Source organism: Papilio xuthus, unplaced genomic scaffold, assembly GCF_000836235.2.
Source record: "Papilio xuthus unplaced genomic scaffold, Pxut_1.1 DF826961.1, whole genome shotgun sequence".
NCBI classification, from domain to species: Eukaryota; Metazoa; Arthropoda; class Insecta; order Lepidoptera; family Papilionidae; genus Papilio; species Papilio xuthus.
Window position 1 is genome coordinate 4,652,129 of NW_013531688.1, and position 11,768 is coordinate 4,663,896.

Sequence of the window (11,768 nt, forward strand, 5' to 3'; positions counted from 1 at the left end):
TTTGCATTTAATTAAGACTTAGTGTTAAATTTAATTGTTGTTCTTGCGATTTATCTTTCGTTTTATGTGTTATGTTAATGTGTTAAGTGATCCGACCTCTTTGGTAGGCAAGGATTGTACCAAAGAGGTCGCAAGTACTTAATTAAAACTGACCACTTAGAATATTGGTTATAATAATGAATAAAAAAAAAGTTACTTTTAGAATTTAGAAAGAGTCAAATCTTACTAAACACAATCTGTTTATATTTAAAATAATATATTTACGAAACATCTTTTGCTATAAAATTTTCATAGTAGTTAAGAATTTATGTAAATTAAATGGATTTAGTTGCAAAAATATTACATTTACAATAGTAATAAATATTGAATTATAGGCAAAGAAGTTGTCTATCGATTTTATTATAACTGTTAGGGAACATTTCCGTTTGAATCTATTAAGTTGTAAAAAAAAGATGCGGACGTAAGATTAGTCACAGTTTCGTGCAGTACCGGTATCTTTTAGATCGTCACAGTGGGCTTTTACTGCCGAAATACGAATATAAAAAAATTGTTAACTCAATTCTTTCATAGATACTCAGAGAAGAGCAGAGTGGTAGTGTAAACTAACTGTTAATTTTGATTAAGATGAATGTCGTTTATATTTTTATTGTAAATTTACACTTCAGATTGTAACTTAAATGAAGCTTGAAAATTGTTTAGAACATTTTTAGATTCTTGTAATAGTTACTTGATACTTAATTTGAAATAAGTAGAGTAAGATTTCAAATATTATTCTACTTATTTCTTTTCACCATTCCAACTAAGCTGTAGGCTTGTGCTAGGATATAGTTTACGACAATAGTCGAACGGCGGGATTCGAAGCCCCGACCTCGTAATCGGAAATCGGTACCCTTAACTATTAGGCTATTGACGCTTAAAATTAAAATTTATCACAAGTATCAAAACGTATAGTTCTATTCGTGGCAATTTTTACGCATATTTAAAGTTTAATAACCCAACATTAATCGCGTCTACAAAAAAGCTGTCTATTTAACTTGTCTAGCCTTACAACACGTAATTTACATAATATCTAGTCATCAAATCAACATGCGATATCTGTATGGTATTTAATCAAAACTGCTCAAACTGTGGATTTTCACTGAATATATAATATGTTTACTCTTTGTGTTTCGGCAGTAAAACACCACGGTTACATTTTCGTAAGCATCTAAGAAAGAATAAAAGAAAGAGCGAGAAAAACGGAAAGGTACATTAAAAAAATACATAAAATAACTAGCTGTCGTCAGCGACTCAGTCCGCTCGGAATTAAAAAAATTAACTTAATAAGTAGCCTATGTAGTCTTCCAGACTTCGTTCTACATCTGTGATAAATCTCATCAAGATCCATTGTGCAGTTCCAGAGATACCTTTTAACAAACATTCATCCACTTATCTAAACTTTTGCATTTATAATATTAGTAAGATAAAAGATAAAGAAAAAAATATGAGGCCATGTTTAACTTATTTATTTCTTTATAAACAACAGATCACAAATTGCAAGATTCTTACGTGAGCCAGATTAATAATGTATTATACAAAAACTATTAAATTGTAAAGACTACTAAGAGAGAAGACAGTAGTATGGATGGACCGTAGAATGCGCGTCTTTGGGGCGCTAATATTTTTATTAATCATCTCTCCTGCATTCGCCTTCGTTGCCGGAGCTGATGGTGAGTTGTTACTTCGTTATATTATATTTGTAATTCGTATGTAACCAATTGTACAATACATGATGTAAGTACTTTCATATCATCATCAGGTCACTATACATCCCCACTGAGAGACTCGGAGCCTACTCTAAACTTAGGGGTGATTAAGCCATAATCACTGTTGTGACCAACACATATCTTAGACATTTCTTCGCGGATATGTGCAATTTGCATCACGTTGTTTTCCTTTACCGTAAGAATAATCTTCATCGGATAAATTTACATATGTAAATCTAAAAATACATTGTTACATGGCGAAATTCGAACCTAGTGCCTGCCTGCTTACATGTGCTTTAATCCCAGAGCCACCGACTCTTTGTTATACTTTCTAATAAAACAAAAATATTTAAATTCTCAAATAAAGGTTCTATTTTTCAGTCTTCAACAAAATCCATGTTTTCTTCCTTTGTCTTTTGAAGGTTTTAGTGATTTAAAAACTTTGAAATAATTCAATGAACATGTCTCTATTATAAAAGGTCCAGTATTGTTTCAAGAGGCTTTGGAGAATGGAAAGTCAACGCTTAATTGTGACACGAGCCCGGACACGGCGGAAGATGAAATCATGCTTCTTGTATGGTACAAAGATAATGAGTCAATTTACAGGTAAAAAAAACGTCGTATTAGGAGTATTAAAGTATATAATAAAATAAATGAGAAGATTCAAAGGTCACTTTGAAGATGTTATCAATGTTTTCGTATGTCAGATTTTAAGCGTACTTAAACATTTTTAATGTTTTGTCCTTTAAAAGTATAGCAAGGACTTTTGCTTTTTAGCGGACTTCAAAAAGAAGGATGTTTTTAATTAGTTTCTATCTTCTTTATGTGTCTTATGCAACTCCGATTTTAATATTTTTTAAAATCGAAAGGTAGGGTTAGCATGTGGGATCCCATATTTTTATTAATTTTTGGAATTATAATGTTAGCCAATTAAACTTAAAGGTTATAAGGTATATACTCTATGTGTTTAAGGTAATATACTCTATGTTTATTGAATTCAATTTGTATGTATGTATGTTTTGCGTCATGTGATAGAAAACTTGATATATCAGATAGAATCGATTGATAAATAAAATGAATTGTAAACACATGTAAACAAACTAATAGTTATCTTAAAAATAATCTTTGATAGAGATAATATTGTTGATGACATAGTCAAAAATTATTAATTTTTATCTATTAGATAAAGCAAAATAGTTTTTATTTTCTACACAGTTAAAACTAAATTAGTAATTTTTTTGTTGTAGTTACGACGCTCGCGTGGGAACTGAATGGTGTAACATTGGTTTCAATGCCAGCGGTCGTGTAATCGCAAATATGTCTTCAAATCCTACGACGTTGACAATTTCAGCTCTGAGAGATGATGATCAAGCCTTATATCATTGTAGAGTGGAATTTCTATTGTCACCAACAAGAAATATTGGCGTCAATTTGACTGTTATTGGTAATTTTTTTTGCTAATCATCATCATCAGCTCACTACACGTCCCCACCGAGGGGCTCGGAGCCTACCCTAAGTTAAGGGTGACTAGGCCATAGTCAACCACGCTAGCCAAGTGCGGGTTGGTAGACTTCACACATATCTTTGAATTTCTTCTCAGATATGAGCAGGTTGCATCACGATGTTTTCCTTCACCGTAAGAATGTCGGATAAATGTACATATGTAAATCAGTAATCGAAAAACACATTGGTACATGGCGGGATTCGAACCCTGGACCTGCAGATTGCAAGTCAAGTGCTTGACCCCTGAGCCACCGACTCCTTACTGCTAATAAGAAAGTAAAATTGTTTGTTATTAAGTGCTATAGGTTCTGATGCTAACAGCTTACTTACTATTAAAATAAAGTAAAATGTTCAAGTTCCTGATAATATTTAAAAAGACTCTTTTGACCTTATAATGTAACTCGCTGTCGCCTGCGACTTCGTTCGCCCGGAATTAAAAAAAAAACTTAATTAGTTGCCCATGGTTCTTCTATAATATGCTCTACAGCTAAGCCTAATTTCACCGACTTTTTTTTCATTTTTAAGCAGTTTTGAAGATACCTTCTAACATCCATCCATCCAAACATACGCAATCATAATTTTAGTAAGATGAGATTTAATTAAATAAAAAACTTGTGTTTTCTTTCAGTTCTACCAAGTGAGCCTTTCTTTCTGGACGAATTAGGAAACACTGTTACCAATAAAACTAGACCTTATTACGAAGGAGATACGCTTGTTTTAACTTGCCTTGTTATTGGAGGTAACTTTGATATTAACTCTATATAAAATATCAACCCATTCGACGAAAATACTTTATGTACTCTTTCCTTACCCAAACCTTCATTATACGGTAAATATAGGAAGGGTAAGACATTTTCTCTGAGAAGGGAATATATCATTTTTCTGTGCGCCCCCTCCTCCGTTGATTAAAGGTTGGCTATACATCTACAATTGCCGATGTCTATCTGCAGCGGTCGCTTCGCTATTTCGTCGTATTCGTGTGGCTGCTTCTTCGTTTGAGATTTTATAAAATCTTTTTTGAGATCTCTTAAGTAATGTATCTCACTCGAATAGGAAGAAAATCCGACACTGTGCCGGTGTGCTGGCGCAACACTAGAATTACTAAAATGTCGACGTTTATGTCCCCTCACTAATTCTGACACTTGACTTGGTAATAAAAGCGCGTCATTCGCGCCAAAAGATTCTAATTTATAATGTCTAAAACGACATCGAATGGGTCGATTTATTACGAATTGTTTTCCAGGACGACCACCACCAAAAATAACTTGGTACTCTGGTGATACTTTAGTAGATGCAACATACAGTGTAAGTGATATACCGAATGTAAGACAAAACGAACTCTATCTGCCACTTACCCGTGATAATGCTGATACACTGTCATGTAGAGCTTCAAATACACATTTAGTGAAGCCTTTAAAAGCTAATCTACAGATAGAATTATACTGTAAGTACATATAATAAATGTTTGATACATGGTTTTAGCATTTCTGGGAGAGATTTTTGCGATGATTGATGCCAAAGATAGTAACGGGGCGACTCAGGCGTCTGTATATTCAATTATAAAGCCTGCAGCGGCAGTGTTTATGAAATATTCTTTAATTTTGATATTTACCAGTAATTATAATTAAGTCATAATCGTTTCGCCTGCTGTTCTTACTTTATTTTATTTATTGCCTTTGTAATAAAACATAGTGGTCTCTATCTTTTCAAAGTGCATGTGAAGGATGACAATATTATAAGTGTGACGCCAGTGGAAATTGACACTAATGTAAACTTGATTATGTTTTTAGTACCTGCCAACAATGTAAGTATTGAATGGATTCAAGGAAACGCCAACGGTAACATTCGATCAGGGGATACAGTCATAGTACAGTGCATTGCAAATGGTTCACACCCAATTCCTGACATAACATGGTTTCTAAACAATAAAAGTCTATCGCATCATAATCAGGTAGTTACTGGTTAGTTCTAACCTACAAGTTTTTTTTTTAAATTTTAATTTGAATTGTTCCAATCATGTAAGAACAAATTATTTTTCTTCCTCGAAATTAACGATGTTTGTAATGTTGATTATCTTATATGTAAAATTCTTGCCTCACAATTTTCGTTCCCATACTCCTCTGAAACGACTTGACTGATTCTCATGAAATTTTGTGAGCATATTGAGTAGGTCTGAGAATCGGCTAACATCTATTTTTAATCCCGCGCGGACGGAGTCGCGGGCGACAGCTAGTATTTTATTGTAAATTGTAAATAACTCAACTTTTAGACATGGAATGAAAATCTCCAAGCTGTAACATCTCGTATTATAATAACACCAACTAGAGCAGACAACAATGCTACTTTAAAATGTGTAGCGAAAAACCCAGTAATGCCAACTGGAAGAAATTCAAAATCTGCCGCCGTTAGTTTAAATGTAACATGTGAGTATTGCTTTTCTTACCGTAAAATTACACTGCAGTGCGGGGCCAGGGTTAAGGGTTGGGTGACCGCGCTGGACAGAAAAGGATGCCACAGATCTGCAAATTTCACCCATGGTAATATTAGAGCTAAGACTAATACTGCTGCAGTGACGCTTTTGTTACTACATATATCTCTGTTTTGTCAAAAAGAATGAAAGAGATGTCAATATGTATCAACACAAGTGTAAAAGCAGTAGAATTCTACGTTGACACTTTAACACGTTCAATGCCACTTATATTTTTATACACGAATTTGAAGTGACAAAGTGAATTGGTGACACTGAATGTGTTAAAAATGATTGATTTTTTAATAACTGAATCATTATTTACAGTTGGACCCGCAGTGCATGTAACTAGATTTGAAGATGAAAAAACTGATGTTATTGAACTTGACATATTAATATTGAAATGTAATGTTGAAGCAAATCCTCCAGCGAGTAAAATATTTTGGTATTACAACGTAAGTAACTAAGAACATTTAAATTGATTTCATAATTTTTTATGTGTAATTCAAAATATATTTATCAGGATAAAGAAATAAAAGAAGATGGCATTCGAGGGATTCGGGTCTCATCAAATGATTTAATAATAGACGAAGTACGCCGAAGTGATTCCGGTCAGTACTCTTGTGCAGCAAGAAATAACGTCGGTGAAACAAAATCAGGTCCCATAAATATAAATGTTTTTTGTAAGTTTTTTATCTTCTTGAATATCCCGCTAATTCAAAGCAACAAGATATCCTTAATTTTAAAATATTCTATGTTTACCCAAAGCATATTTTTGTAGATCCACCTGCTTGCACAAAATCGAGTGTTATTCTTAAGAAAGAAATTTTAATATGCAACGTAAAAAGCCTGCCCTCTCCTGATACTTATTTCTGGCACATCAACCAAGCGGATTACGATGCTCAACATTTAACTACAGGATCAAATATATTATCCCTTGAACAAGTTGCTGGGCCTTTTTCGGACAGTCTAAACGTTAGCTGTGAAGCTGATAATGGTATAGCTTCTCAGGACAAATCGTGTAATAGAATCATAAGTATAGGTCACTTGAAACCTAAACAACCACAACAATGTGATCTTGCGTTTGAATACAAGGAGTTTCAAATAAGATGTCTACCAGGTAAAGAAATCTTACTAATATTATAATTGCGAAAGCTTAGATCGATTGATGGATGGATGTTTGTTAGAAGGTATCTCCTGAACGGCTTTAGGGATCTTGATGAAATTTGGCACAAATGTAGAACTTAGACTGGAAGATACAAAGGCTATTTATTAAGTTTCTTTTAAATTATTCAAACTTTCGTGAGACATTATGTCGGTGCCGCCACCGGACGAATATACGTGAGTGTTTAGCCGTGTTTATATATCAGTTAAGTTTCTTTTTTTAATTCCACTGATGGACTCGCGTGGGACACTATTTCTAAACATAAATAACTACACTGTTTAGATGAAAAAACTTGCAATTAGACACCAAGAAGGATCATACTATTGTAATGTATTGTGATTCTTATTTTTATATCTCTTTGTAGTTGAAAACGCTTCGTATTATGAATTATCGTTATGGAGGTTGTCAACGACGAATACTTCTTTGGTGTTAGAACAAAAGCGATCTCTGGAAGTTGGCAACAGTTTAGCTCTTATGCAAAACGAAGAACCATGGTTAGTTAGAGGTGAGCTGGGTCTACTGAAGGCTGGAGACGAGGCTGGTGCAGCGGCTTGTAATAGATATGGATGCTCAGCAGCGCTACTATTGAGGCCTACTGATGGTCTACTGAGTGCTGCTATGCCGCCTTGGTGGAAGTGTATGTATACATAATCTATACTAAAAACTAAAATGTTTGTAGAAGAATAATATAAAAGATAATTTAGCGACTTTGAGTTGAATCTTATTCATATGATTAAAAATATCCATGATTTTTTTTTAAACTTGTAAAAATTTCTGAGCATTAGCGAGTCTCATTTTAGGGAACACTTATGATTAGTTACCTCTCATTTAAACACGTTTTAAGATAAGAGAAATGTACTTAAATGAAGTTTATTTCTTTTAATAATAAACGTATTAAGTTCTACACTTCCTGATTACTTAATTATCTTAAATGTTAGCTATAAATGGAAAATTAGATTCAAAATTATAACTTTGTCTTATTGTAATATATGTTTCTTCACAGCTCGAAGCCCATATAGTATTTCTAAGTAGATATACATACTATTAACATATTCATTCATAATGTATAATTAAGCTAGTTTTACGTTTTTATAGCATTAAATTAAAATAAATTTACATTTGCAATCTTAAGTGCTTTATAGGTAGCCTTCAGAAGATTCTAATTTTAATAATATTATATAATATAATATATAAATGTAAAAAATAACAAAACTAGAAGTAGACTAATAAGAAATAGTTTTAAGAATCTATTTGTCGTACTATTTCAGTTTTTATGGTGAAAGACATAGGAATATCAATTGGCGTTTTGTTGTTGGTGGTGATGTTTGTATGTTCGACGATGTTGGCCGTGCGATTGGCCAGGAGATCCCGGACGAAGCCGGTGCCTGTCATACAAGTGCTGCAACTTGATGACGTCACTCGAGATTATCTTAGTCGGACGAGCGGTAAGTGATGTCACAGTAGATCTTTCTCTTTCTACATGTAACAAAATTATCTTGAACGTAACGCAATGCTACTTTGAATTGTTTTCATAGTATATTTACCTACCAACTGGTGTTTATAGGATGTTAAAAAAATAATCTATGTCTATAGATATCCATGGGATTCCGTCGTGCAGCCTACGATCGAATAGCAGTGATTATTCTGATGATGGTGACAGTCCGTCCTTCGCGGATTGTCATTGTCCCCGCATACAGCAAGATTGGATACCTCCGCCTGACGTCACATTAACTTTGCAAAGAGAAAGTGCTGTGTAGAACTTTGATTTTAATCGACCATGAAATTACACAGTGACACTTGTCTCTATTTTTTCAATTGTAATGATAAGGATGGCATTATATTGATATACAGCGTGTACTGAAATCCAACGGTAATTGTGAGCTTATAATAATATTATAATGGTGCCAGGATGATGAAATGTTTTCCAATAATGTATATTCATCAAGTGATAAATAAAATTATTATTATAATAAGATTTTAATTTATTATACACAAGTAATATGTACGTTTATTGTCCTTAAGATAAACCGTTGTTTGTGGATACTTTAAGGTAGGTAAGCCAGTGAAAATTCAACTTATATTTTTGGCAAAAGAAAGCTTATTTAAAATTCGAATTGTACTATAACCTCAGTTATTGTATTTTTTATAAATTATCATAAATTTTATTGATGCCAATTTGTTTTCGATAAACTACCGATAAACTTTTACTCTTAAATCACTTTTAAGGTCTGCCTGTCTTGATTAATGACATCTTTGGTCTAAAGTTATCCTTTCTAACTTTATTTTTGCATAAATCCCACCAATAAAAATGCCTTATAAACACTAGTAACAATATAATCACTGTTATTTGAATTTGTCTGATACAGGATGATACGTTATATATAAATTAAGTAATTAAATATTCACATATGTACGTAAATACTCATTTATATTATTCAGTATTATAGTTAAATGTAATAAATGAGGACTTAAAAATAAAAGCATTTATAAAATTAAATCTGTTCAAATATAAGTTATGTATAATTTTCGAATACAATAAATGTAATATTTATATTGTAGTTGTTTTATTTTGAACATCCTGTAGTGATAAATATTCGAAAATTAGCAAAGGTAGGTTGACGTTAATATACAAATAGGGGACGATAAATATCCCATAAAACACGTATTAAATTAAAAAATCTACATAACTGGTACCTACTATTATTATTTTTAAGGTCAACGATTCGCATAATTTGGCCAAGAAGGATTTTAAATGTGGAATCAAGAATTTGGCCTGACAAGATGTTTTTGAATTTCTTCATTTTTTATGTTATAAGGTGGCTTAAGGACAAGTGGCCATTTTAATTTACCGAAATAGCGACGGGATCGGTGCCAAGAAGCATCCGAATCGCAAATGCGTTGCCAACCTTTAGTCAACGGAAAAGGGGACGCACGGAACGAGATTATTTCCGATTCCTATGCGTCCCCTCCTCCGTCAAATCCACTACCTGTTGTCTCAATGTTGGTATTAATGACTTGTAAGTTTAACAAAACATATTATATTGTAATTTTTAATTTACAAAAAACCCTTTAGCGTATATTTTATTTTCATAATTATAAACGGGATACCTTAGACTTCAGAATAAATGTTAAAAGGCTTTTTTTTTTCAAATATTTCAATTTGATCTCGCAACCGATTGAAAGCCGATTCAATGTCTTAGCAACGGTGTTTAGCTAGAATCAATAATGTATGAGCTAGAAGTAGGTATAAGAATGTCTGAGTGATATTATACGCATTTTCCACACATGTTTGCGAACCATTTACGAAATATTAATCATAAATTTCACAACAAAATTTACGGAAAGTATGAAACTACTAGAAATTTTATTACACAAATATAAGTAAAGAGAAATGATTTTATTGTTTGTCCCAGACGACCACAATGTGCTAAACCAAAAAGCTCTTTAAGAAAAAATTACTTGAAGGATTCATATCCAGTTGTAAATACCACTGGGTAGTTAGCTAGTTAGTCGTGTAAATTAGCCTAGTATAGACATATAATAAAGCATAATTTGTTTTGCATTTTTTTTGTGACTGAATTGCCACTGTTTGCTTTGAGGAGGCATTTACAGCTTCACCGGGCTTGAGGTGGCCGAGCGCAGACGGCACTTAGCCTAAACCTCGTTTAAGAGTAACTAAGCTCGAGGGCTCCCTCAGGAACCTCGGCTCGGGCTGTTACTTCGTTATTATTACCGGATTGGAAAATAATTAAGAAATTTTTGTTATGCATGCATTCTTAAGTTATTCTTACACTCGTTTTATTCTTTCAAGTACACACATAACTTGGAAACTCTTTACCTTCTTTAAGTAGTTTCTCGGAATGTGTTTGTTTATTTTGGTTTAGTAGCTTTGTGCTCTTAGAAGTCACGACTTATGTCTACGTTAAAACTTTAAAAGACAAACGAATGAGTTACACGTATATTGAACACAGTAAGTTCTGTTGACCTGATTTACTCAGACTTTACTATTTACAAAGTTCTTTGATGTAGTCGTATTTCAATTTGAACTAAACGAAGTTACTTATGTCTCTATCCGATGTTCTTACGATGAAAATACATCAAAATACGACCGACACATTTGGATTTGTAAAAAAAAAGATCTAATCTACCAATCCTATGAGCTAGCGTTTTAAGACTAACTCCTAACTTAAGATAGAGCTTGAAACAAATATTTTTGATATATGATAACAAAAGAGTCTTGACAGACAGACAACACAGTGATTCTTTAAGGGTTCCGTTTTTTCCTATCGAGGTAAGGAACCCTTAAAATCAATAATTTAAAAAGTATTTTAATCCGTAGTAGAATAAGTTTTTTCGTTAGTTTTCCCTTGAAAAGTTTATGATCGACTTTTACTGTCACAAACTAATTTTAAAAACACAATAAATAACACACCGTAAATCCATTTCTAATAATGTAAGTTTTATTATCTTGCATAATAATTATTTTGGCCACACGCAGTCGGATAAACGTTTGCTTTTAATTATTATTAATGTCATCGTAAAACGGCCTATAACAATATTTATGATAAAATCATTCGCCTGCAGCGTTATTACTTTCTACGGATATTAACTACTTTATCCATCCACAGTTTGATTTTTTGTTTATCGTCTATAGTAGAGTTATTGTGTTGTCGTAATCCTATTTAGTAACCTTATTACTGCCGACCTGAGTGTAGTTTTATTTAAACAATCACTTAGTGCAGATTTCTCATACTAAGTGACGCTACTTAGACGAATAAAGGAAACATTTTTAACTTAAATTGTAGAATACAAGTCAAATCTACTTATTCGCGATCCCGACAAATGAAGTTTCAAAAATGGCGGATAAAAAATCGTATCGATCGTAGAT

At 32.8% G+C, this 11,768-nt stretch overlaps 1 protein-coding gene across 1 annotated transcript; it reads left to right on the top strand.

Moving 5' to 3' along the window:
* The first annotated feature begins 1,531 nt into the window (after positions 1–1,531).
* Positions 1,532–8,811, top strand: LOC106119961 (hemicentin-1). The gene is made up of 13 exons (XM_013315096.1): positions 1,532–1,709; positions 2,225–2,351; positions 2,993–3,189; positions 3,877–3,987; positions 4,492–4,692; positions 5,039–5,199; positions 5,518–5,671; positions 6,043–6,170; positions 6,239–6,398; positions 6,497–6,835; positions 7,245–7,517; positions 8,149–8,325; positions 8,474–8,811. Exons 1-13 carry the CDS (start codon positions 1,625–1,627, stop codon positions 8,635–8,637), a joined length of 2,277 nt encoding a protein of 758 aa, XP_013170550.1. The 5' UTR covers positions 1,532–1,624; the 3' UTR covers positions 8,638–8,811.
* Positions 8,812–11,768: the final 2,957 nt, after the last annotated feature.